This window comes from Orbicella franksi, chromosome 7 (genome assembly GCF_964199315.1).
Source record: "Orbicella franksi chromosome 7, jaOrbFran1.1, whole genome shotgun sequence".
In the NCBI taxonomy this organism is placed as follows: domain Eukaryota; kingdom Metazoa; phylum Cnidaria; class Anthozoa; order Scleractinia; family Merulinidae; genus Orbicella; species Orbicella franksi.
This window is the reverse complement of record NC_138151.1, coordinates 10,036,753-10,064,509: the sequence shown is the minus strand read 5'-3', so window position 1 is coordinate 10,064,509 and position 27,757 is coordinate 10,036,753. Positions and strand designations below refer to the sequence as shown.

The following is a 27,757-nucleotide window of genomic DNA, read 5'->3' as shown; positions in this document are numbered from 1 at the left end:
TACACGTCTTCTTAGCAAGTTTACATTTAAAATAGAGTTCTCTGCAGTTTACAATACCTGTTAATACAACACCCGCCGCAATAGTGAAGCACGCGAGTGACGTCATACCTCAGACAAACTCAGACAAACAAAATGGAATGGTGGAAGATTTGAAGCTTTTTTCAAGGGCGTAAGCGAGTGTTCCTAAAACAATTTTTAAAGCGAAAACTTGGCGTTCATTTACCTCCTATTTCTCTCACAGCATGCTTATGTTGTCAGACTCTCGCGGGGTTTCAATAACTTGCATTCTATTTTTAGACTTCGTGCGCTTCGTTATTCACAATGTTCACAGTGGGTATGGAGTAAACTAAAACATACGTTAGTTCTAGAACGTACAGAAACCCCGCCTCGCAAAATAGAGCTTTCTGCAGTTAACAATACCTGTTAATTCAACACCCGTCGCAATTCACATTAGTGCAGAGTAAATGAGCGCAACAGTTCTAGAACGATGTACTGAAACCCCGCGTCGTTAAGTCTTCCTCGTGAAAAAAAAAGTTATTCACCGCTTATATAATATTTTTTGTTACCAATTTGGCACCCGGCAAAAATTAACGCAAAATTAGATGCGACTCACGTGATTATGATTAAAGTAAACCAAACCAGATGCTTTGCACACCATATAAGTTTGATTGCTACATGACAGAGAGAATACACTTGGAGGTTCATGGAAAGGCATACATGCAGGCAAGTTTTCCTTCTTGAAGGCTTTTTCCTTACTTTGTTTTTCTCGTATTTTTTCCTACTTTTTTTTTAACGACAGCAATTTTATTAATACATACAAAAAGTCAAACTTTACCAGATAAAAGGACCTTAAAAATACAAATTATTAAATAGAGAAACAAATTTAACCCAGTTCGCAGCTAGCATTGGGTAGTCAAGGCTCAACAGTTTTTGAACAAGGAGCTTTATCTACGAAGCCCTGGCTAATTTTCCATTTTATACACAGAAGCAAAACACATAACCTTTCATGTGAAAAATCGCCAACGAAAGCTTGATCCTGCATACATAATCAGCTGATAATCTGTGAATATCTCGTGATATTGACGCCAATTGTTGTTTTCTCAGTTTTTACAATGCGCGTGTTGCATTCTTTAATTTTTTGAACAGACGACCCTCATGTTACGACGCCAACAGAAATATATACTTTAAAATATGACAACTTGCCATATCTCAGTCAAAACAGAAAAACATTGAAGGATAATATATAATAAACAAAATAGCCTCCTTTTTTTCTTCAAAAATGTGCATGGGGACGATAAATTTGCCCGCGGCCGGACATTACAGTACAAGATTACTTATATTTAACTAAAACTCCCTGACCCAAGCAAAGTGCTAACGCCATTTCACGCTCTAAACACACTTGTGCTTAAAGTTTCTGGTTACCGGTACATTGTAGAGTCGTTGCGAATGTTTAGATCATTCATAGTTGCACCAGTATCTGGCCGTTATGATTCGACAGATGTCTTGAGCACAGTGGCATGCGTATTCTAAAACGTTCGGTTTAATTGTTGCAGGCGGGTGACATCGCTTCCTACCTAACAAAGACCGAAGCAGTATAGGTAGAATCAATGATGGCCGACGAAGGGGGATGTCTTTTTTTGGATGTCAATTATAATTCGACGGAATATCTCTTAATTGGCCACATTGTGACCTTAGTCCTCAACTCTGTTTCGTCTCTCACCGCCGTAGCCGGCAACGGCGTGGTAATTCTCGTTGTGTGGAAGACGCCAGCACTTCACACGCCATCAAACGTGTTTTTGTGTTGTTTAGCGATCAGTGATCTTACTGTCGGATTAATTGCACAACCATGTTTCGTGATCCACAAAATCGGCGAACTTCTCGAAAGCTACAGCATGTATTGCACCACAAGAATATTGGCAGAGTCAGTTGGGTATATAACAGCCGGTACCTCTGTTCTCACCATGACCGGCATTGCGATTGAGCGATATCTTGCCTTATATCTACATCTGCGCTACAAACAAATTATAACCACGAAGCGCATCTTAGTCGCTGCTTTCTGTCTGTGGATGTTTTTCATCTTGCTGGCCGCTTCTAGATTTTGGATCGCAAACGACAACATCTTCAACAACATCGCAATTCCTGTCATAGGTTGCAGTTTGGTCTTCACTTTCCTGGCCTATATGAAGGTCTTGAAATATGTTCGCCGTCATGAGAACCAAATTCATGATCAAAATGTGTCTAACCCCAATCAATACCCGGCGAGTAATCGTTTGCTGGGGATGAGGCGCTACAAAAAGTCGACTCTGACAATGGCGTACATTGTAGGCATCTTCGTCCTCTGTTACATCCCATTTCTGTGCGTCAAAATTGCTCACAAGATCGAGGGTTATACCGCAAGTGTCAAAACTGCGTATGTGTACGCATCCACAATCGTCTTCCTAAACAGCTCATTCAACCCCGTAGTTTACTGCTGGAGAATAACTGATATACGGAGAGCTGTAATAGGTATATTTTCGCGCTGTCTTCGGGGAAAAGAATTGCCTGGTATTGAAACAGTCGAAGCAAGCGTAAGACTTAGCGGGATTTTCCGTGGAGACGGAGCCTTTAGCGTCAGTAATTTCAACACACCCCGCGCTTCACTTAGCGTCATACAACCCGGCTGAAATTGACAAAATTTACACATTGACTAAGACATTTTGCAGAATAAGCAAAAGAATAAGAATACGATAGAGTGAAATCTTACAAAATTTCAATGGGACTACATTTTCTTATGAATTTTTTTTTCGTTTTGTATTGTTGTTTAGTTTGTTTCAATACATCACGCAGTCTTGTAGAGACGCCATGAACGCGTGTGATAGGAAAAAATCTAACCGGCTAAATATATAAAATAAGATAATTTCGAATACTTTGAAAGCTAATCAATCGTAACTGGAATATTAATGACCAAGGCAAACATTTATTCAGCTTTCAGTTTACACATGTATGCACGAAACTCTCAAAAAGACCTGTTTAACGAAAGCATGATATTCAATTTTCAAGCCAAGAATGTCGTCTGCAAACTAATTATCAAAAATTGCTTCGCATGGCAGAAGATCCCAAGAAAAGGCAATGGAAAGTATGAAACAAAATTTACACGAAACAACTTTTAACATATGCCACCGGGTATTGTGTGGTCAGGTTACTCCAACATGACAATTTTGCCTCGAGAAATGTCATCCGTGTTTGAAGGTCTGATCGTTTGATAACTTGAACGATCAGGAAATTCTTCCTTGTAATACTTCTTTGAAAAGTCCTGTGTGCTCGTGTAGAAAATAAGTTCTCTCGGAAGCCATCCTCTATTACATCTAGTTTTAATTTCCTCAGTGGCATGTCTTTTAGAGCCACAATCCCGTTCTTTTTTTTTTCTACCGGCAGGAACAGTTTCCCATCCCAGCAGCACTAATTAAAATATTTTGTTGTTTTGAAAAGTTTTTAGCCGTGCGATACAAGCAATTTTTTCCAGTTGACAAGCTATCGTTGAAAAAAGAGAGTCTTGTCATAGATAAGACTCGCCAAAGAAAAAGATCGATTGTCATAACTTGTCATGCGCACAAGCAAGTCATCCATAAAACCTGTCGTGCGTGATATGACATGGGAAAAAGAATATTGTCTTGACGTAACAACTTGTTTGCTATTTTCTAAAGATCCACACACCCGCAGTCTCAACACTGTTTTTCACTAAGGAATAAGCATAAGCGTAATGGATACTTTCGTGCCCATTACAGCGATTCTACCCTACTTAACGTATTGCCAATTAGTTTGGCACTTTTGTAAAGCCAGCGATTCGCGCAAGATAGAAAGACTCCGAGAGAGAGAGGCTTAAGGGCTGTATACAAAGATCACAACGCCACCTACTCAGAATTACTCAAGAGGGCTCAACTACCAACACTAGAGAACAGACGCCTGCAAAATGTATGCACCCTTATGTATAAAGTCAAACGCAAATTATGTCCAGCCTACATTAGCAACATTTTTAATACTCATAGCACTTCTTATTCCTTAAGACAAACTGATTTCAGCATTCTTGGATATAATACAGTAACATATGGTCAACATTCCATGCGCTACCTTGGACCAAAATTATGAGCAAAACTGCCTAAAAATATTAGATCTGCAAAAACTTTGAACAACTTTAAAAGCACTATTGCTGGACGACGGATGTATGCGTTGTTCTTGCTGTTCATCTATGTAGTTAGTTGTTAAATATAACTATTAGGTGATAATATTATGATAGTATTTATCAACAAATTAGTTTTTTTTAAAATTCAATTTCAATATGTTAATATTTTCCTAATTTTACTAAATCTTAGGTGAATACATTTTACTTTATAATTTTAGTCTCCCCAATTAGTAGAGCACTTGTGCTCAGCTATTAAGACTGAGACTTAAATAAAGTTGTCATTCATTCATTCCTTCGTCCCGTTCGCGTTTTCTCTTTTGGAAATTATTCTCTTTTCTTTCTTTTATTTATTTATGCTTTTTACTATTTTACATCAAATGCCAATAAAGCTTATTAGAGCTAGGTAAGTCACATACGGAGACGCACTTGAGCGCCGCTAAATTTTCCTAACAAAAGACGCCAATTATAAACATCTTACTGTGTCCGCGTATGGCCGGCTTATGTTTATGCACTGATGTAAATCAGCCTGTACCATCACGAACCATTCGCACAATCACCTAAAAATGTTTTTCATCACCCGCAAAACACGCCCAAAGCGAGGCTTTTTAATACGAGCTCGTACGAAATAAACCTCGCTCTAGTGAATCATGCATCTGCGTTTAATTCGGACAGGTCTTCACAAGGTATTGTAGCAGATATACAGGCGATTTACACCACAAAAAATATTTGGAACGGCTCGGATAAAACTGGTACAGGTGTAAATTTTCATCCATGCTCGGACTACCTTTGTATGGTTCGAGCACGAGTGAAAGTGAACACGGATGTCAAATCTATCCGAACAGTTCCAAAAATAGCGTGTAGTGTAAATGGGTCCTTAGACATATACGACAACGGCCCATACAAATGAACATCTTTTACTTAAGGCTGGTGTTCAGTGATGTAAATGCTACGATCCGGTTACGATCGCTATGACAGCTGCTATGGTGGCGATTACAGCAGAAAACGTTGAGAAACTATTAATATGTAAGTAATTTTTATTATTATTGTTTTATTATGACTACCAGTTTCCAGGTGATCGCTACAGAGATGACCTGGGGCCCGTTTCTCGAAGGTCCCGGAAAGCCATATAGCAAAAACTCGAACCATATGATTACTGAGCTGTTTTATTCACATATTTTTAATATGAACAGAGATTCCCTTTATACAAGAAGTTTCAGGCGTATACACTTCTCCGTTTTTAGATACAGATGAACTAAAAATGTCTTTACGGGCCCGAAAAGTTTCCGGGGCTTTCGAGAAATTAAACGGGCCCCTGGATCGAATAACGACGCAGTGCATTCTGGTATATGGTATGCATCCCGCTTCGACCACTACCTGGATTTGTTTCACGGTAGTCTCTTGTTCAAATCCACGGCCACGCTTGTAAATAACCAACTGGTTTCCCTCCGGCCAGTTGGGATTCTTAACAATGTTATGTTGAATTTAAATTATTTGTTTCAGTTTATATTTGCTCGGCCCCACTAGCCTTTGTGCTATAAACACTGCCGAGGGTAAATAAAGGTTTTATATTTTTGTATATATTTATGACAACGACTGCTATAATCTCTGGAGAGTACTTTGAGAATTGAATATGTCGCCATGATCGTTACGATGGGTGAAAGGACTGATGTCTATCTATAAGCGTTTATTGTCGTAACGACCGCTGCAATCGGTGAAGGGTTGTTTCCACATGATAGCAACGATCGCTAAACATTTCTCAGCGGTTTTAGGTTTTTGACTTCAGACTTTTCCAAATTAATTTGCTGAATCCGGTTTTAAAGCCGAAGGCTCGTTCTTCGCTGATCTTTTGCGTGCAGTCTTCGTTCCTCAGCCGCTGTCCTTTCGGGCCTGGGTCAATGTGCGCTGCGAAGAGAGAGACTTTTCTCGCGTCGTTTCGGTATGACAGCTCGGTTTTGACCGCGCCTTTCTCGCCGCAAACATAGTCACCGAATGCAAGTCTAGGACATCCGAAATAATTATAAAAAGGCAAAAAAGAGCCAACTGGGTAGGTTGGTGACCACTGACAGTTCATTAAATTACTGTTTGAATAACCAAGCTGTCGAAACAACGTACACGTTTAGTTTCCAGTTTCCTTTGCTTTACTTTGTTGATGTTGTTGTCTTCTCCATCCTCTGTCTCGATATATTGCACTCGAGTCCTCGATATTAAAGTCGGAATGTTTTCCATTTCCGTTTCCAGGATCCCGCTGTTAATTGAAATATACATTGTAAACGTTATTTCCGATTCCCATATTAGTTCTTTAATGAGTGTCTATTAAAGGGGGTCATAGATTCCGCAAACCGCCACAGTTTCTTCATTCGAAACCGCAGACCGCTTTCGTTTTTTCCTAAAAACCAAAACCACCCTACTAGTAGGACGATGGTCGTCATAACCGATCATTTAACAGTACCTAACATATTCTTTACGTTATGTTAGCGCAATAATCGTGTTTGTCCCCACAAAGACCACAAGATCTTCAGTACAGAACAAATTGTTTTCAGTTGCATTCAGTAATTATCTTGCAGCGGAGACAACGTTTTGACGTCTAATGGACTGTTCGCAAAGACAAAGATTGCTCGAGATGTTTGAACATAGTTAATAGAGGGTACTGGTTATGAACCCCGGCAAACATCAAAGGAGCAAACAAAGATGCCAAGATTTATGTTGGAAGGTCCATAACCGTACACAGTCTTTTGTTTTGCATTCATACAATATGCATGAATTACGTAACCAAAATGTCTCTGCTGGTTAGTTCCTAGGTCAGTAGTAAACAGCTATTGTGTTTTGTGCACGGTCAAGGCCAAAAAAGAGAACAAAAACATACAACAAAGAACTTTGTCGAGTTTCATAACCATTCCCCTCTATTAACTGTAGTTTGAATGACCGCTACAAAAACACGCAGAAACCAAAAACCGCGAGCTAAATTTATGATTTTCGGCAATTGGCCGCGCAATAGGTCACGTTCAATATATCAATATTCTAACATGGCTCCTAGGCTTTCGGGTCAATATCGTAAATTTTTTTTAAGCTTCTTTTGTCTCTCAATTCCCAAAATAGACTTGGATGCAAAGAAAACAAGACTAAATATAGAATGTTGTCCTGAAAGACTCGGAGCCATGTTAGAATATTGATATATCGAACTTGCTTATTACGCGTTGTTGTTCAGTTGCAGACCTCTCAAAAGAGCAGAGAAATTTTTCCCCTCAAAAATGATGGTAGCAATTCAAATTCAATGGGAGATGATGTTTTAAAGTGAACTGCCGTGATTACAATACAGAGATGGATTTTACGTTGCAGGCCCATATTTACACCGTGAATGCCAATATTCAGTTTGACTTTTGAAACTTGCGACAGTCCAAAGAAATCAAAACTTTTTAGCGTTCGTCTAGATGCTACGAGATGAACGTGACGGCATACTGCCACGGGTTTAGGGAGCTGACCCGCCATTTTGAGAGACTGGTCACCACGTATCCAGCCTGGTTTGCCTCTGGTGTAGTGGATATAACGCCCCACTGGTATGCGGGGAGACGCGAGTTCGAATCCTGCTCGGGACACGAAATTTTTCTTTCATTTCAGAGACGTGTCTCGAAAGCCCCTTGTAAGTTATTTACGTCTTTCTCTCTTTGGCCCTCAAAACGCTTAATTTCCCATACCGTGAGTTGTTCAAACCACGCGCATCACTATATATCAGCTCGTTTCCTGCATGTAGTTTCTATATCTACTTGCACGTGCAAAACCATTGTTATATTTGAGCTTTTGTTTAGATGTGCGAGTTCTCTAGCTCCATAGCATATGAAATAAACAGAGAGCTAGACAGTCTTAGACAATATCTAATCTCGCAACGTGCTGTAAATGTAATTTACAATGTATGGGTTCGACGTCAACTGAGTTTAAAATTAGATCGCCAATCATAAATCGAATATGCTCAACGATAGAAGAACGTGTGAATTGGCGGCACATTACAATAGTTCCCAACATGACATTTCTCAAATGAGGTTTATCGTCATTGAGCAAATTGTATCCTTCCAAAATCCATTACATTTAGACCAGTTACTGCTTACCAGAGAAGCCTATTGGATGACACAATTATTCACACTTAATCCGCATGGCCTTAACAAAAGGCGGAAATTTCGTCCCAAAAATCGTATTAATTATAGCAATTAATTAGACCTTTTCACATGTTCTTGCTTCGAGAATGATTGTGACTTTTCCAGCTCCTATTTTATCCATTAGTCCTTTGTAAATAGTTTCAATTTTTATGTGACTTGCCTTTTGCGTTCACGGGCCCCGGTTGGAGGATTCTGTTATTTTTGTTTTTGGTGGGCTGTTCATGGTCCCTCTGCCAGCAGGGAATTTATTACAGTATTGTTTAAGGGCCCTGCTTTGGGACTATGTAATAGCCTTAATTATGATCATTCAGAGGCCTTTTGCGGGGAATGTGTTACGTTTGGCTTATTACGTAACTTTTGCCGCTTGCTTTTATTCATACTACTGTAAATTAAACCTTTTTGTATCTCTTAATTAAGTTGCTTATATAAGCCTGTACCTCCGATACACGCAGCTAATGTAACTAGTATTTACTTTTTAGTTTTTAACGTTTATCTGAGGAAGGCTGAACAGCAAAAAACGTCATTAAATCGAGTCGGACCAGTAAGAAGTTCACCCCACTGTTCTCACTCAATATTTGTCTATAAATTCAAGTGGTGGCATTGCATCCTTTAGATCCTTCTGCTGGGAGTTCATTGTTTGTGTAAACCTTCATATTCTGCCTATATTAAAAAAAAAATCTATATTCATTTTTTTGTATACTTCTCCTTTAGGGAATAACCTTTCAGAAGATTGTACGATTTCAGATTCGATGATTCATTGATATTTCTAAAACAATCCTAAAACATGCTTTGCAGTGTATAAATAATTACACGAAACCCACAAATATTTATCGGGGGAATATATCGGTAGATTATAAACACTTTCACCTAATGAATCAGAGCCCATCAAAACAAAAGATGTGACTGGAAGTGGATTTTACTTGCAAATAAGTACTTGTACTAGCCCGTCTCTTGAAAAGGAACTTGTCCCAACATTTGTGTTTGTTGACTTACAAAAGGCGACAAACGGCGTCAACTTCAGAGCTCTTATTCGAGAGCAAGTGTCTGACATTTTTGCAAGGAGCAGTTTAGTTTCTACAAAGATAACTGCTGCCAAGATGTTTGCCATCGATTTTATCACCTTCGTTTCTCACGGCACTCCTTATGGTGTTGTTTGTATCGCTGCCACGGTGCTGGCGGCTATTTTGTTGTTCATGGACCACTATTCCTCGCGTTGTAGTAGGTCTGTGGAGAATACAGAAATCCAGTGTACTTCGTCCGGAAAGCTTAGTCGTCCAGTTGGACCTCTGGAAAAAGGCCTTATCAATGCCTTTGATAAACGACACATTCCAAAGATTGTGTTTCTTCTGCGTCTTAAATCGAAAGTACACCTTGTTCCCGAGATGGTTAGGCAGGCATTGGTGTTGCTCGCTAAACGCTATCCACTTTTGAGGATGAAAATATGCAAAGAGTCGCGCAATGGAGAACCGGTCACCGAATACTTCACTGAGGTGGAAGATCCTAGTGAAATCCCTTTTGAAGTAGTCAAGGAATTTAACGCCGAAGATCTTGAATCTACTTTTGAGCGAGAACTAGAGACACCTTTTGATCTAAACTTCGGTCCCTTGTGGCGCGCCGTTCTTTTAGATGAAATCCACGTAGATGGAGCCGCGAAGGACGCATACAAAAACTCGATTTTCTTTACCTTTCTGCATGTCATCACAGACGGTCGTTCAATCCTTCTTATGATGGAACAATTTTTTCGTTATCTTACCCTGGTTTATGAAGGCCAAGAAGTTGAAGTCAAAAGCATGCCGTTCCGTCCTTCCACTGGAGTTCTGATGCGGCACCGCTGCACTCCGTCTGTACTGGACAAAATGGTTTACAGAGTGTCTTCGTGGATGTCAAATCTCAAGACGGTGTTGAAGATTCCAAGACCTGAGAACCTATACCTGGCCAGGTACCCACCAGTATTCACCCGCGACCCGGCTGCATCAGATAAAACGTCGGTTGTGTGGCGAGAGTATTCCTTCCAAGAGACACTGGGATTGACCAAGGCATGCAAAATGTTCAAGTGCTCGGTTCATGGAGCCATCACTGCGGCTGCACATTTGGCCATGGCAAAAATATTACACAAAGGCAAAGAAGAAACGTCGATAAACCCACTTTACCTTAAATCAAGCTGCAACGTCGATGTTAGGAAGGAATGTCGACCCGAGATTGAGAGCAATGAGTTTGCATTGTGTGTCAGCAGTTTCCGCACTGAAATCAAGGTAGCAGCCCGGAACAAGGATTTCTGGAAGTTTGCTCAACATTGCGCTCGGCATATCCAGTGGGCGTTCTTCACTGGACAGCACCATAAATTCTTGAAGCAATGCCAACTGAAATTGAAAGAATCTGCGCAACAAAAGGGGGCACAGTGTAACCAGCAAGATCTGAGAGTCTTCAATTTGTCCAACGTCGGACGTCAGGAGTGGAAGTCAGGAGAAAATGGGCCTTACTGCTTTGACGGACTTGCAGCGTCGGTGTCTTTGCGTCCTTCAGGACTCGTCTTCGGGCTCATGTTTGCCACCACCAATGGAAAGTTACGTTGCACAAATAGCTACAATAAGCGGGTCGTGAGCAGAGAGCAGGCCCTGGAGTTTCTTGAGCTTACTCTAGATATTCTAAAAGATGCTTGTAATAAGGTTTCTAGCTCTTAAACGCAGTAAATGTTTCAGTAGATATTTACTTTTTAACCATCAGACGTACAAAGATAAGATAAGATAAAAACTTCATTGCTGTGTTGTAATCGCTGGCATACAATGTACACTAATTGTGGTCACCTAACTACAATTACTTGTCCAATAATTAATAGAATATGAAATATATGAACATATGTAAGTATAAACTTGAATAAAAGTATATATAAAACAAACAATGAGTCTTGCAATAATAACTATTGTGTTGTTACATAGAAAACAGTCTTTACAAGTACTGTCCAGTGGGCTTGTGAAATTATCCAATTTGATGCCTATGCGCTTTTTAAAAGTGTCCAATGATTTAGTTGATCGAATAGTTTTGTCGAGTTTGGACCAAATGACAGGACCTAAATAAGTCAGGCTATGTTTGCCATGAGCAACATTCCTAAATCTGAATATGGTGAAATCAGAATTTCTAAGATGATACTGAGAATTGGCATGGTAACAACAAATAAGTCCGCAATGTAAGGAGGCGCCAGAGCATTTTTGACGTATGAGGTGTATGAAGTGTTGCTAGTTTCGCTCTTTGGAAGAGTTACGTCCCTCATACGCCGATTTATTATCAAAATAAACAGCGCGTAATGCTCGCTCTTACCAACCACCTTAGCGCTCAAACAAACCACCTTAGCTTGTAACATCACCTTGGTACAAAGTGGTGGAAAACCCGCTTGAGTTTTCGCATCGAATTGATTTGATTTCAATCAGTTAAAAGCGATCTTTGGTGTACATCACTCTGTACATTTTGTTAGTCCCTTTTAACACACGCCGACTTTGAGCCGAGAAGGCTACATGCTCAGTTGAGACAAATTGACTCCAAATAGCCCGCAAGGGCTACGGGTCAATAGCCCATAAGGCGAAGCCGAATGGGCTATCGACCCGTGGCCCTTGAGGGTGAAGGGTCTAATTGTTAAATAGTCGGACAGAAAAGGTAATAAACTAGTCGGACAGAAAAGGTAATAATAAAGTTAGCAAATGCAAGTTGAAGAAATATTTATTTGGGAATACAACGAAAGAAAGCGTCACGCTCGATGGCGCCAATTTCGCTACTCGATGACTATTACTAATAGTCCCCTAGTAGCGTAGCCAATCAAAATGCAGGATTTGCATTAGTCCACTAGTTGGGTGATACTAATATAATTTACGAATACGAAGGGTTTCGCGCGCGGCGTCGTACCCAAGCCTCGAGCTGTTTTGGCATTGAAGACTGGGGATGAGTGTTTATCCCGCCAAAACAAAATGGCGGCTGTCTTTTGGTGCTTGACTCGTTCGATCTTGCTTGAACATAGGAGAAAGCGAATCGACTAAGTAACCGTAGATTAGGTTATTGCAAATCGTGTAGTACTTCACCAACAAAGGTAACGCAGCTAAACATAAAATCTGTTGCAAGCCGAGATGGAGAGACAACCGGATCTCGCCGATCAACTGCGAAACTGGGCCTTGGATGAAATGCGATTTAGACCCCACGGACGACACGTAAATACGACTCTTCCTACTAACGAGGACTTTAAGATGTAAGTACCTCAGAGTTTTTAAATTTAGCTCACAACTAGCTATTTTGATAGCTGAATTTGCTGTCGCAGTGTAGGCTGCAACAATTAATATCAGCAAACGGATTCCCGGAGGGGGGCAGTTGAGCATAAAATGTGACTTTGTCCACTCCCTCTGGGTTAGCATTCATAGATGCAGAAGTTAGTTGTAAGCTTTCAACTTAATCACGTTCAGCAGTTTAAGCTTACCTGTAAATGAAACAATATGCATTTCAAGTTTTGTTAGGTCTTGTATATTTTAATATTCAAGATTATTCAAAGTCCGATTAAGCTAACCCAGGATTAGCAAGAGTTTTGATCTCAGTTTTGTAACTTTTTGGTGAGGTATTTCGTTTACATTGCTTGTCCTTCAGTTTTGAACTTTGAATAATCTCAAACTACACAAAACATAAGCACTGAAAAGCGTTTTAAACAAGAAGAATTAATACTTCAGTTAACTTTTAATCCTGGGTTAGCGTTAACTGGCTTTTGAACAACCTGGCCCAGGGCTATTGGAGAGAACCTTCTTGGCACACTGCACAGTAGCTCTGTAATAATGTACGGTAGCATGTTCAACTTAAGGTGATTACTGCTACAATGTAGATGAGCAGGTCATCTTGCATCAGGGCTGTCAGTAAGGGCTGTAACCCGTAACACCTGTTACTGCTGAGTACAATGTATGTTTGATGGACCCTTGATGTTATGGGTGAGCTGGCCTGTACTTGATACAATCAACTCATAAAGTAACAAGTTTGCCATGAGTGTGAAGATCAAGGCTACAAGTAAATTAAAGCTTAATGACAGCCCTGTGTATGCTCTTGCCTCTGGTTTTTCATTTGAATGTAACAAGTTTGATATTATTGTATCGACATTGATACTGAAGAAATTTATTCTGCAGGTTGTGTCGTGGGGCCATGGTGGATGTTTGGAACTATGTATTGCAGCATGTCAGGTCCACAAAGTGAGTGTTTGCAATAATATCGCACTTAATATTACTATTATCATTATAAAGATACGGAGTGTTATTGTATGTTTTCTTAGATATAAATTACAATTATTTTTGTTTGAATACTGGCATCAACTCTATTCTTGCAGTCACATGCAAGTCACTGAAAAATCAAGAGCACACTAATTTCTTTTCATTTTTGTTACAACAGAACTGTCCAGAAGATTCATGGGAACTTAAAGTTGTATCTTTTTCTGCTTTACAGAGCTCAAAGTTAACAACCAACTGGTCGCATATGCGACTAGATTTTTGGCTGTGCGCCCAAAAAAATCATGTGTGGTCGCACCACCACACCTTCAAAGCCAAAGTACAGTGCGACTTCTCTAGTGCTTACTCACCTGACCATACTAACGTACTCAGATTGATAAATATCATATAAACATAGATATAACACAACCAGGCACCAAATAATAAAGTTTCACGTGACCATGTTCCTTTCATTGGTGTGTGTTCTATTCGTCATCTTTAAGCCTAATTTCCCAGTGGATTCTCCGAACTCGAATGTTCATTTCTTCCCCACATTCTGTGTTGTAAACAACTCCGCTGACACATATGCATGCAAATGAAGGAATGAAGCCCATGCTTCTTCCGCAATCGATGATCTAGCAGAAAGCGTGGAAACTGGGGATGAGAATTAAATTGTGTGCTCGTTCTTCGCGAACAACAGTTACAGAATGCTGCGTTTTGTAAAGAAAACTTTGTTTTCGCTTGTCTGACATACAAAAATGTCCAGCGTTTTTGGAACGGGCTGGTCCATGAGTTCTATGGCTTGAAAGCTAGCCAAAGTTCATGCTAGTTCTACCCAGATGTTGAATAAATCAAGAATGTTCGTGAACAGAATTTCAAAGGGAGGCAAACAATAAGCAATTGGATAGTGAGGATACTCAACGGAGCGATGTCAGTAGTTAACTGATCTAAGCATAACCCTTGTGTGAAATATCCTGATTCTTTTATTTGTTTTCGTTGTGTTCAATACTGCTAGAATAGGCCCATATTGCAACACGAAGCCTGAGTCGCTCTTTTTGGAGCGTTAAGTATTCTTTTCGAGTAGGTGCTCCAAGTATTTGAAGCTGTGCGCCTAAAAATTTGCACCTGGTCGCACAAGTGCTCCCAAAGCCAAAAATAAACTTTGAGCCCTGCTTTAATTGAGGAATGCAACATGTAGCATAATCTAGAACTGTCATTTTGTCTTTCAGTTTGTTCTATTTCAATACATACAGTGCCAGTTTGCAACGTACAGTGGAACCTCCTGTCAGCGACCACCCAAAATGTCAAGCCTAGGTGGTCACTTATGAGAGCTTAGACCATATTGGGTCAAAAGTTTGCCTCATTATCACATGGTAATTGCAGAGACTTACCCCAGGGTTTAAATGTTTTATTCATGTGAAAAGTTACTTTCAAGAAAATATCTGGTACTTTCCGTCTCTTGTACCAGCCAGGAATGCAATAATGTTACAACACCTTATATCCAATTTCTGCTCTATTATCTGTCAAGTGGTCACTTAAGGTGATTCCCCAGTAAAAGAACCCGCCATAGATTTCCGATGAAACTTGGTACGCTGTTGTGACAGGACAAGGAGATGTTAAAAACGTAGTAAAAAGAGGGGGTCATCTTGCTTGTTTTCACACCACAATGCTGAGAAATACCATTATTTAGGTGACTTTTGGTAATCTGCGTGCACAGGAAATAAGCTTGATTATTTTTCAGTGCAGCGTGTTATATCGCACAGAGTTTGACTTTCTTTGATTGTTTATTCATCTATGTCCCAGAAAAAAAATGTCTTCAAATACCCTGCATTTTTTATCCTTTAAAGGAAACATAATTTGGACATGCGCTGTTGGGCCTGTTACGGTATGTCTCCCTCTGTAGTATGTATTTCATTTGCCAAAAAAGGAAGCCATAGATTTCTGCCAATTATTTTCTCAGTTATTGAGGATATTGTTCCCATTGAAATTATGAAATAATAAGTGCGGGTAACCGTACTTGCTTAAGAGAAAAGGAGCATTTATCTCACTATCAAGCTTAGTTTGAGGGAAATCTGTTACGTTTCGTACGTGCTCACGCTCATGTGCGTGCTAATGATGCGAAAATCGTGCATAGTAGGTATGTGCAATGCAATACTAAGGAATGACCTTAATACATGAGAGTTTAAAAACAAAAGAAAATTTCAAACTTTTAGCTCTTAAGTGGTCACAGTCGCTTACGAGAGGTGGTCGCTTTCAAGAGGTTCCAAATACAGTGATTCGACTTGGAAACGTTTGGTATTTTGGAAAACTGGTAAGGAGAGGTGGCCGCTTATGAGAGGTGGTGGCAAACGGAAGTTCTACTGTATTTGTTATTGAACAGTGTCCATCAATAATGTACATCAGTATGTAGACTACACAAGAATATTCTCACTGTACAAATATTCTCACCATGGAAAATTTGTGTGATTCCAGTTAAGGTGAGGTAAAATCTATGTCAGGCCAAATGGCTGAAGCTTATCCCGGTTTCAGTAGCATGAAGTGGCTAAGAGTATTTCTACTTCCCCCTGAATGGGATCCTAGTCCATCACAGGGTTACCCTTACAGCATTTAACAAATTAGTGGGTACCCATTTGCACACCTGTGTGGAGAGAGCTACCATGAGAGTAAAGTGTCTTGCCTAAGATCACAATGCAATGACCCCGGCCAGGACTCAAACTTGGAGTGCTTAATCCAGAGTCTACTGCACCAACCATTAGGCCGCTGCTCCTCTGCAAGGGGCTGATTTCATTTCACTTGTAGACATGTTGATTGAAAGCTGTATGAAATGTTGAAGTTCCCTTGACAACATAACCTTTTCTGCTAGACAAAAGCTAATCCAGGAAATGGCGGCTCATCCAGGTGACAAACCAAGTGATGAAGAAAGAGAAAGCATCAAAGAAAAACACTCTAAGTTAACAAAAGAACTTTTAGAAGTCAAAAGCAAAGTTCATCATCTTGAAAAAGAAATCAAAGCTGTGCAGAAGGAAATTCTTGAAGCAGGTTGTAATATTTTTTTGTCTTTTTCTTGTTGAAACAGTGTATTTTATCTGAAGTTTGCCATGTTGGGAACAATTTTAAATGCTCTTCGACTACCGGTAACAACTGGTACCTAGGGAAACAACATTGTCTGCTGCCCAAAGGACTTGTAGTTATTTTTTGGGTGAACATGTAAGTACATTATTTTTATTACTGTCCTTGTAAATGTTGTTAAACTAACTCTTTTGCAGAGGAAACTTACTCTGAAGGTGGTCGACAAATTTCTGATCTCGCCAAAAGAACTACTTTGCTGAGTGCTCATTCCAAGCAATGCAAGCAGTTAGCAGAATTGTACAGAAGCTTGGCTAAACAGATCAATGACAAGATAACAATTTGTAGGAATGTTGCAAGGTGTGTAATACATACAACAGTATATAATTATTATTAACCAGTCGTATTTAACAGATACATTTTTTTGTAGACTTTCATCTGTACATATAATGCTGTACATACATGCACTTGTATAGAACAGTAATATGGTTTTTAAGACCGAAAGTGTAAAACGTTGTCCACAAGGACTTAATGTTTTACTTCCCTTTTTTGTTTCCTTTAGAAAGAAATCCATGGATCCAACATATTACACATCACAAGGAATCATTGCTGGAAGCTCACAGGCATTTACTACTGTTGAAGGACGATCAACTCCTACTGGGTTGGAATCAGCTTGTACTGTAAGTGTCAGGGAAAAGTAAACCTTGCCACAAATTGTGAAAAAAATGCTGTGCGAAAGTGCATGCCATGGTTCTAGTAAATTATTGCACTAGCTATAAATCTGCATTTTTTTTTTCAGAAAGGAAGCAATCTCCCCTCTGAAAGAAATCTTTTCTAAATTCGAAGACTTAAATGCTTGGAGGTGTTGGGGGAAGTCAAATCGTATAATTAAATTTTATCAAATCATATATTATACTAACAGTACTCCTACAGTTGTATGTGAACACTTGGCCATGGCTTATGTTGTCGCAGCAGTCATCTTCCAACTTCTAATTGGGTGTCTTTAACTTATTAGCCTCTAGAATTGTGATTTGGAGCACTTCACCTTGTTAGTAACAATGTCTGTGATTTTGCTACTTGTACATGGACGTACATTCATGGGAATAAATGAAACATGAGCGATTGAATGATTATATAAAACATTTATGAATTGGTTGATTTTGTTATTATGTTGTTAAAAGCAACTGAGTGTTTTGTGTTTTTTTTTTTCTTGCATCAGAGATCAGTTAGGGAATCGTGTGAAAGAATTGGTTCCTTTTTGCATGACGTGTGCAAGGCAGAGGAAGAAACTGGAAGGTGATGTAGTTTGTATGATTGTATGACTTATTCATAACATTTGAAACTGATCATCCCATCACATTGTACCAGTACACGTAGGCTCATAAGACCATCACATTCTCAGTCCAATACTCTCAAGATGGGTTGGAAGAGTTGGAATGTGCATTCCAACCCAGGGCTGTGATTAAGGGCGGCAACCTGTAGCACCTGTTTACGGCTGAGTATGCTTGATTTTCCTTTGATGCTAGGGGTGAAATTGCCTGTTGTTGATAGAATTCACCCACAAGTATCAAAATTGCTACGGGTGTGGAGAACAAGGCTACAGCCGGACTAACAACTTAATGACAGCCCTGCAACTCTTCCACTCCATCTTGTTTCTCTCTTTTTCAGCAGTCTTTGTTCAAGTGGTATACTCATACAGTAGCATTTCAAATATTACTCAAAGTACAATGTAGCGGCATACAGGCCGGCCTGTTTACACTATTTGTGCACTAGCCAAGCTTAAAGACATAATAAGAACTTCACTACAAGTGTAGTTGATCTAGAGTGGTTACAAGTTGAAAAGGCCCAACTTATGGTCAGTTCTGAATTTGTTTGTATTAATAATTTTGTTAGAATTGATGACAGCAGTCAGAGAAAGGTTAAAGATCAGTTGTGGACTGGAGTAGAGGTTTGTTTTGTTTTGTAAATAGTCAGTATGTAAGTATCTTGAAAATACAGTTTTGTAACTAGTAACCATGTAAGTATGGTATGTTGAAAAGTACATGTACTAGTTAATACACGCCTGTTGGAGAGGTGTTACAGGGTGCAAAGAAGAGTTAATTTTTGAGGCTTGCACTTCAGGCTATGGGAGGTTGAAAAATTAATGTAGGGTTTGTATGTGGCTTGATCCTTGAGTCATGATGAACTTAAGTGTCCAAGAGGTGTCTGCTTTGAGGAGTGGCAGAGGTTTGACTGTATCTTGTACATATCTTTTGGATGTTCCAGTAGAGTATCTTGTGGAGGTTCAACTGTATCTTGACGCCCATGTGTAAATACTGAGTAGATTCACTAAATTTGCTGATGAACAATTAATTTTCTTCCAACACATCTTTAGAATATCTTGTCTCAGCACCTGGCAGATGACGTCCTCACCTCATTGTCTCGAATAGCACAGGACTCCGCCGTCAGTCTGCGGGAATTGTCTGCCAGAATTGACCTGAAGAAAGATGCCAGAGAACTCAAGTTAGTTTTTGGAATGATTTTGCAGTACTCATTGAGTGGTGCTTCATATGAAGTTTTCTACATGTATTTTGTTTCCTTTCATCAGGTTTAAATATGAAAACTCTGGCAAACTAACTGACACATCATCCCCACCTTCCTTACTGCAAAGTGTTCACCAGTTAATAGAGGTGAGTCGTAATCTTTTGCATTATCTGGGCCGGACTCTTGACTGTAGGATTAAGCTATGAACTGTTCACGACCCTCTATTTTGTAATAATTTTCTTCAATCGTTTAGCTTAGACTTTTAGAAAGACTCACTGGAGCACTAGACATTTAAGCACAAAAGTGGAAGCACAGTGAGGTGCAGTGTTGTGCAGAGGTAGAATGAGATTCTACTTCTCCAACATTGGTGCAACAATGACAACAACAAAACAAACAAACAAAAACATTGGTGCAACAATATTAATGTGCCCACTATTGGTGATGTTGTGCACCGTGGTGTGGCACAACTATCTGCCATTCTCTACTTTAAGCCATCCAATTTTGAAGCAAGACAAAATGATTTGTCACTCTTTTTGACTCCGGCTTTTCTCCTCTGAGAGCGTCTCATGCCCCCACGGTACTCTAGTCAGGGTTGCCATAGGTTAGGAAATTGGCAGGGAAAAAATAAAATTCTTCAAGGTCAGGAAAAAGGCAGGGAATTTTATTTTGAGTTAGGGAAAATTGACATTTTGAAGAAAAGGCAGGGAAATTTGAAATAACTTAGCATGGCTGTTTTAATGTCTGAAGGCTGGAGGAAACATTCGGGTTCACTGTGATCTCAACAATATTTTTCCTTAATGAAGACGGAAAATTTGATGAAAACTTCTCAGTCTTAATGAATGAGTGGGAAGGACGGATATAAGTTGAGGCCGGAAGCTGCTATTAGATCTGACATTTTGTATTAATTTTATTTTGTCACAGAAATTTGATTTTTTTATCAGGGACAAGTCAGGGAATTTTGAAAAGTGATGTCTGTGGCAACCATGTTAGTGTGCGATGTGTTTCACTCACTGTTTCTCTCATATTCTTTCTTTGCATAAAAGGAAACTGGGATACGAAGTAATGATAAAAGAGCATACACTAAATACATGCTTCATTAAATCAAGGGTCTTGTCTAACTTAATAGTACATTTCATATGTATTTATGTAGCCAATCAATCACGTAAAAAATAAATAAATAAATAAATAAACAAACAAACAAACAAATAAATAAATAAATAGATGAAACTTGATTTTGTTATTTTGTTCTGTTTCTAGGAGGGTCAAGCTGCTCATTTTCAAAGGTTTATTGAGTCAGAAAAAGGTCTCAATGAAGCCTGGAGGTCACGGCAAAGACTGCAAACACTACAGCAACAATTGGAGGCTAATCTAGTGTCAAGTCATCAAGACTCTCCTGGAAATATTGAGTTGGCAAGGTATACATAATGATACATGTGTGAAGGTGAGGCGGCCTCATGGTTAGTGCGCTCGCCTCCGGATCATGGGGTCTGCATTCAAAAAATTGGTACCGGTGAATTTAATGCTGGGAGTAGCCCTGCAATGGACTAGCAATTAAGCACCCCATCCAGGGGGGAGTAGAAATACTGACTCCTAGCCGCTTTATGCTACAGAAACCGAGATAAGCTCCAGCCTGATGGGGCACTTGACTCAGACAATGTATGCAGACTTTACCATAGGTATACAGAAGAGAAGAGAGAACGTATAAACAGAAATGTTGTGTGTTTTGTGTTGTAGATAGCAAAATGAAATTAAATACTGGTTTTGTCTAATGTGTATTCTTGACTTCGAGTACATGTATCGTCAAAAATGTCAAACTTACATAAATACAGTAATTCAAGAACTTTTGGCTCACCTGATGCATTCCAAAAGCATACCAAGAATTAGCGACATCAGCTTTTGGTTAGCATCGCTGAGCCTGTGAGCTAACTCATTTTCACTTTGCTCTGACGGAAGGCTACGCTCAAAACGTCAGCTTGACAAACCTACATGTACGGCGGTTAGTGTATCTTTGTTCCAAATTGCTAAGTAATTTGTATACCGCTTGAGATTAACCGAACCCTATATATGAAGTACATGTTTAAAAGAAAGCGAATTAGCTTGTTATTAGTAACCTAGATCCGAATCGATCCTGCTGTAATCCTGTAACAACTGAGTCCTGAAAATCTTTCTTTCATTTCTGCAGAGTTTTACTTCATAATGAACTGGAACTGACAGCATCCAAGGCATCACTGGAGTGCATGAAAGCAGAAATGGCTGAGCTGACCAACTCCAGGAATGAAAGACAAAGAGCAAAGGAATTGCTGCTCATGAAACACAAGAAGATTGAAGATTTTGAGAAACTTGCTGTAAGATTTGTGTTGTTGTTATTTTATTCAAAAGGCGTGCCGCATTATCTTGGGTGAATCTGTGATATAATCATAAATTCTTATCGACCGAGAGCGAGGTCTTTACGAGAAAATCTCAGACTGAGACCTTGCTGTATTGACCGAGTGATAGCAAGGTAAATACGGCAAGGCTGAGGTTTGACATTTCCCTGTAAAGACTGAACGTTCGAGGTTTAAAATAAGTTTTTTTGTTATTACGGGGGAATAAAGCCCAAGAATTAGCCAATCAGAGGGCGCTACAAACAAAAGCATATAACAATTATGTGTATCCACTGGACTTCACTGTCTCAAATTAAAGTTGTAAATACAAGTTTAAAACTGCAGAAAAGGAAAAGACAAATGCTGTTACATGCACTACATGTAGATAGCCAAAATGGATAACTATGATATCGAAATTGAAGAAGATTAAATGAATTGCATTTACATGTAGCAAATTGCATTTCCTTTAGGGAAACAGAGTGGAAGTGTTTAGTGCTAAGGCTTCAAAGTTCTGACTCATTAATCCTACAATATATAGACGCATTTTCATCTTTTTCTTTACTGAAAGTGAAGTGTAAACTAAGTTACCTTAATCTATCGTTATTACTAATATAGTTTGTCTTGTTTTAGCAAACCAAACAATCACTCATTCAAGCTCTTGTCAAGCAGAATTCCAATGCCAGAGCAAGAGTTGAGAAACAGAAACATGAGGTATAGATGTCTCTAATTAGGAAAAAAAATTCTTCAAGGTCAGGGAATAGTCAGGAGATTTTATTTTGAGTCAGGGAAAATTGACATTTTAAGGAAAGGTCGGGGAAAATTGAAATGATTTAACACGGATGAAAATGCCACTGAAAGCTGGCAGATACACTTTGAGTCACTGTGGTCTTAACGACGTTTTTCGTTAATGAAGAGGGAACATTTGTTGAAATATTATCAGTCGTAACGAATGGGTGGAAAGGAAGGCTGTAAGTTGAGGCATTTATATGGCCAGGGAAATTTTATTTTCATCAGGGAAAGTCGGCGAGTTTTAAAAGTGACGTCTGTGGTAACGACGGTAGAATCTTCTCACAGTTTCCTGCATTGGTACTTTTAGCCTTGTTTGTTTAAACCAACACGTTCTGTTTTGCTTTAAGCTCTTACAGTACATACAGCAGAAGATCTGCTCGCATGAGGTTCAGGTGGTTGCCATGGCTAAACAGCTACACAACAGTATCGCACAGGAGGTGGATAAGTTTGCTGCACTACCCCTGGATCAATTCCAATACTCAGGTGTAGACAGGTCAGTAATATGACTCTGACATGAAAACACATCCGAGTTCCCCTGCGTTACCAGCAGCCGCTTAATATTGGCACCTCTTGGTTCCTCGGTTCGGGTGGGAAAACCTCCATATATTTTCTCTTAATGTCGCGATATTTTGAGTTATTTTTCCATTAAAAAATTGACACAGTGGAATCCCGTTAATGCGGTCACCAACGGGTAACAAACGTGTGGCCCGTTTTAGATGGGCGCTTGAAATAAGAAAATGACTGACTGAGCTTTTGATCGGGCCAGAATAAAGTGACCGTAATAACGAGGTGGCTGTATTAACGGGATGGCCGGATGTAACCTCAAAATAAGCAGAGACGACGGCGACACCAAGGACAACGCCTTGTAAAAATCCGGATTTTATATTTTACCTTCGAATTTTACAATTTTCTAGACCTTAAAGTGCGCCGATCGGTCTATAAAACCTGCTCAAACCTGATATGTTATGGCAGAGATTAATTTCAAAGGGAAATACGGGAAATTACTCCCGTGGCTCTCGTTCTGCAAAATACGCAGAACTTGGTCATGACACGTTTTTTTTCGTAGAGAACGGCTACGAAATGTTCAAAGATTGTTAACCTGCGTGCGTAGCCATTGTTCTCGTTGCCGTCGTGTTTTTTAATTAATTTATTTTTTTAAATTCACGTTACTCCATTGTCGTCGTTGTATCCTTCATGCTACATGAAAACAGCAAGGTCACGATGGACTGGTACGAGTTGCTTTGTTTTTCAATTCCCACTCCCAGCATGGCTGATTTTGTACCACGTGACCGGGTCGTGCAAACAGGGTGTTGTGTCACCTCTATTCCCTTCTTCCCCCCACCCCAGCTCAATCTGTCACCTTACCCAGTGACTGACGACTAATTTTCAAGTCCTTTGTCGTCATCACGTTTTGTTTACACTCCTTAGTACAAGAAGAGTTCCAGTCAGCGAGTTATCAATCAATCGTTTAGAAAATCTCTCAACAAGTCCAGGGGGCGGTACAATAAGAGCTGTGTTAGATAGTCTGGACTTCCCAGCCTACAAGGTAAGGATGCTATGCTATGGTTTAGGCGAGGTACAGGAAAGGTGAATCCTGTCGCATTCTTAAAAATTGTATCATCGAGATTCATCCATGCCAATGCTTAAAGAGCTACGTCACGGTTTGCGCGTATTGCAAAGGTTATCCTAAATTTGTCAAGTTCTTCGTTTTATCCATGTTAATCTTCTCTATCCTTAATCGTCCTTGTTCCTTTATGGTTTACTATTATCTGTGTAGTGTTTTTCTATCTTAGTAAACTTTTATTTTCAGGTTTCCTTCAATTTAAAGGCAATTTTATATTTTGCCGAAAGAAAAACTCAAAATACCATGACTGAGCTCCTTTAAAATTCTGAAGCGCGAAGCAACACGGAGTAATCGGCTCGAAAGTCTAGCTGGTAAAACCCCCTCCCCCTTCACATCTAACCGCATTTTGTCAGTTTTCTCCAAATAAAAGTGATTTTCATTGCCAGTGTTTTTTTTTTTTCGGTGATTTTGGGAGTTGCGACATCAAAACTGGAAAACTGAAAATATTAACAAAAAACCTCACTGAAACGTTGTGAACGAGAAATCAATACTCTTGCTTGACCTTGATTAGTTCACTCGAACAGCCTGGCCCTGACCATGCACAAAGTGGTGCTGTGAGAGCTGAGTGTCTTCCAATACAGCAACACATTATCCTGTACCAGTGCTGGAACCCGCACCTTTCAATCTGAACTTTAATACCATTTACCGCGCCTCCCGTTGCACTCACTGGCTACGTAGGTTCAGCGAACGAGAAACTTTTTCGATCGGAATACGTGAACACTTATGCTCTGACAACTTAACGACTGTTATTTAAAATATACATATATATTTTTAGTTGTACTAACCAATAAGTAAAGTATTGTCTACGTTTCCGTGGTGATGATTTGAGTAGCGCTAGAAAATCGTGTTGTTTTCGCCTCTTTCAGGCCCCTGAAGACTTGCTGTCGACGACCATGAAGTTGAAAGAGAAAGGTAAGATCGTGATTTAGTTTATTTTCCGTGGAACTGTTATGATTTTTAAACTGATGATGGAAATTTTTTATTAAAGTTGACGACACAAGATCCCTCGTACGGTCACGTGATGGTGCAGTTTGTGAGGTGGATGGCGACAGATCGTGCGAGAGAATGGTCGCGCATTTGAATGGTTTGAGACGGGAGGTCACTGAGCAGGACCGCGCACAACTCGATTACATCATGCCGCTGGTACAGAACGGGCTCAATAAAACCACCAAAGCTTTGTCAGATTGCATTTCTGTCAAGGATATCGTGAGCTCATGGTATGGACGTCTTTTGTTTCTGGTATCAATAACAATCGATATTTCTCAGTATTATTTCTTTGACTGGAGCAGTAGCCGGTTTTTACAAAGTTTGTTTATCACTTGCATTATCTATTTGACAACAGTTACGTTTTCTGTATTTTTCTTAGGTGGGAGCAACCCGCACAGTTCGTTACACCCTGGGTCAAGTTGGATGACATGAACATGAGACAGTGGACAGACCAGTGGACACTGTCCGCTACTCGCTTGAGGCAGTTGCAGATGAGCTACTGACACACAGACACTGATACTGGTCACATCCCCAACTAGAGACAGTTATGATGAATTAGAGCACAGAGACACTCACTGAGACAGTGCAGGCCTTGTGTCATTTATAATTAAGTGAAAGAGTTGCGGATGAGTTACGTACACATAGACACTCGCGTGGGACAGAGGACCCCGTTAGTCACTAGCGTAAGACAGTTACAGATGAACTGCAGCGCAGAAAAACTCGCATGAGACAGTAGAATTTGTCTGCCACTCATTTGAGACAGCAGTGGATTGGTCACCGGCACACAGACACTCGCATGAGAGTGCGGGCACTTTTCAATAACCGCTCGAGACGGTTACGTATAAACCGAAGACACGGCGGTCCCTTCTCCTCCATTTAAAATTCAGACGATTCCCGCTCCCCCCTCCCTTCTGTTTTTCCCAGAAAGCCTAAATAATGTGAAGAAGAACGCTTCATTTTCCTCTCCAGTCTACAGACTCTACATTAATATGCAAACTGTTAGTGGCACAAACTGTTCCACTAAAAGCCCCCATGAATAGACTGCCAATGTACAGCTTAGTCGTGCGCGGCGCGCAAGCGGAAAGCGAGAGGCATTCTCAGCAGTGGACAAACTCTCGAGTCGGGGATAGCATCTTTTAACGACTCGCGCGGCCTCCACTCGCGAGCCAACCTGTACGCACGCAACTTAAATTGCACGTAGGGAGAATCATTTGAAACTAACTCGAGCATCCTAAAAGAGATTTGGGTGGAAATAGTGTCTGTGTAACTACAATTATAATTTTCATTGAGAAGAGAGGTATGGTAGTTATCTTAGAAGCCTAAAACACCATTTCCCCTCTCCAGCTGTCTCAGAATACGAAGGAAAAGAAAACGAGGGTAGCTTTATATTTTATAACAGTAGGGTGCAAGTAGTCGAACATGACACGCTCCCGTCTGTCCTAACACCTTTAGGCATTTAGGACTATTTACCTTCCATGGAATGCATTTTCAGGAAGGTACGTGATACTCGTAGTTTGTTGTTTGTGTGAAAAAGAAACTAATGCTTTATCCGCTTGGCAATCGGAAAATACCGTCATTGGCTGAAGTGGCCATAAAATCGAAGCTGATACGAGTGACATTTCAAAACAGAACATTCTACTGATTTCCGATCCTAAAGTGCCTTTCTAGACGACACCGGAAGTCGTGTCTGCTGAAGCTCTTATCTTTCTATCATCTCTGTCATCGTGAGTGAGGTGATAAATCATCCGTACAATGCCAGTCTGGACCACACTTTACAAATGTTTTTCCCAAGCATAAATCACTGATCCAATTGCGGTCTTCGCATCTGAAGCGTTTGAAATTATGTTTCAAAGTACGGAAATGTTTACACGAGAGTCGGATGTTATTTTCGATCTCCGTAGGACTCCTTACTTCCGAAATATGACATGGCAAATAGATGTCTTGGTGTAAAGGTCCTTGCCTCGCTTTCGTTCGCAGCCTCTCTTGGAGGCTGGGGCGTTCTAGTCTGCCTGCCAGACGTTCAAAGGGAAAGGGGAGGGAAAAACCCTGAGGGGGATGTAGGGGAACAGGGTTTCCCTCCCTCTCCCACCGATCGCGTTTTGAACAGTTTCGCCTTTGCATTGAAAAGTTAACTTTGAAAAGGGCTATTATTCCCTGCCTGCGTTTATTGTACACGATCTTTTACGCCCCCTGTCACTCTTGGCAACATCTCGCCGTCTTAGCGGTCTTGCCGCTGGTCGAGGGGACGCGGGCACTGGGTACAGCATTGACAACAGACCCTGTCGACGACACGGCGGCCATTTTGAATTCTGTTGTTTCAAATAGCTAGCTACGATGGAATGCTTACGGGGCAAATACATACTAATTTGCCCCATGAGTATCCCATAATAGCTATTTGAAACAATGGAATTCAAAATGGTCGCCATATCGCCGAAAAGGTCCATTTCCAAGGCTGAAACATGCGGCCTCGTCTTTCTTTATGTACAGTAGGCAAGCGAGCGACAACACTCGATAGCAATCGATTACTTGGTAAACCTCATTGCTTCGCCATCTTAGCTTGAGGCAAACTTTAGTTCGCTCGAAATATACATTGTAAAATACAATCAGGAAATATGGCAATTAACAATTATTTTCCCGCAAGAATTAGAGGATTGGTTTGAGTTTGGACGTAAAATTGTATATTTTTGTTAAGGTTTTCCTGAAGTTTCAATTTATGCCAGTTTGGGGAGGTTATAGACAAATTTAGAAAATAACGCTGGAGCGATTATCGTTTAATACAGTTTTTGTTCACATTGGGATAATTTAAGTTGGCGCGGCGGTAGTGTGGTCCAATGGGGCTGCCACATCACATCCATTTATTGTAACAAAGTTCCCTCCTC

At 40.1% G+C, this 27,757-nt stretch overlaps 3 protein-coding genes across 3 annotated transcripts; all 3 read left to right on the top strand.

The window, feature by feature from the left end:
- Positions 1-708: 708 nt before the first annotated feature.
- Positions 709-4,823, top strand: LOC145493414 (adenosine receptor A1-like). The gene is made up of 2 exons (XM_081472882.1): positions 709-723; positions 1,554-4,823. The coding sequence occupies exon 2, from the start codon at positions 1,608-1,610 to the stop codon at positions 2,661-2,663; it is 1,056 nt and encodes a 351-aa protein (XP_081329008.1). The 5' UTR covers positions 709-723; positions 1,554-1,607; the 3' UTR covers positions 2,664-4,823.
- A 2,423-nt stretch (positions 4,824-7,246) lies between these two features.
- On the top strand, positions 7,247-11,155 carry LOC145491981 (uncharacterized). The gene has a single exon (XM_081471288.1). It carries the CDS (start codon positions 9,405-9,407, stop codon positions 10,986-10,988), a length of 1,584 nt encoding a protein of 527 aa, XP_081327414.1. The 5' UTR covers positions 7,247-9,404; the 3' UTR covers positions 10,989-11,155.
- Positions 11,156-11,231: 76 nt separating this feature from the next.
- Positions 11,232-27,217, top strand: LOC145491980 (HAUS augmin-like complex subunit 5). Its single transcript, XM_081471287.1, has 18 exons — positions 11,232-12,538; positions 13,452-13,514; positions 13,711-13,743; positions 16,390-16,565; positions 16,793-16,952; positions 17,155-17,272; positions 17,812-17,888; positions 18,486-18,540; positions 18,967-19,094; positions 19,180-19,261; positions 20,373-20,530; positions 21,298-21,460; positions 22,109-22,189; positions 22,615-22,760; positions 23,696-23,813; positions 24,758-24,803; positions 24,880-25,108; positions 25,258-27,217. The coding sequence occupies exons 1-18, from the start codon at positions 12,420-12,422 to the stop codon at positions 25,379-25,381; spliced, it is 2,076 nt and encodes a 691-aa protein (XP_081327413.1). The 5' UTR covers positions 11,232-12,419; the 3' UTR covers positions 25,382-27,217.
- Positions 27,218-27,757: the final 540 nt, after the last annotated feature.

Excerpts from the sequence above, each read along its gene's own strand:
- LOC145493414 (XM_081472882.1), top strand. The coding sequence starts at position 1,608 with ATGATGGCCGACGAAGGGGGATGTCTTTTTTTGGATGTCAATTATAAT.
- LOC145491981 (XM_081471288.1), top strand. The coding sequence starts at position 9,405 with ATGTTTGCCATCGATTTTATCACCTTCGTTTCTCACGGCACTCCTTAT.
- LOC145491980 (XM_081471287.1), top strand. The coding sequence starts at position 12,420 with ATGGAGAGACAACCGGATCTCGCCGATCAACTGCGAAACTGGGCCTTG. Across the intron at positions 19,095-19,179 it reads AAAGATGCCAGAGAACTCAA|GTTTAAATATGAAAACTCTG; the intron begins GTTAGTTTTTGG and ends TCCTTTCATCAG. Across the intron at positions 25,109-25,257 it reads AAGGATATCGTGAGCTCATG|GTGGGAGCAACCCGCACAGT; the intron begins GTATGGACGTCT and ends TATTTTTCTTAG.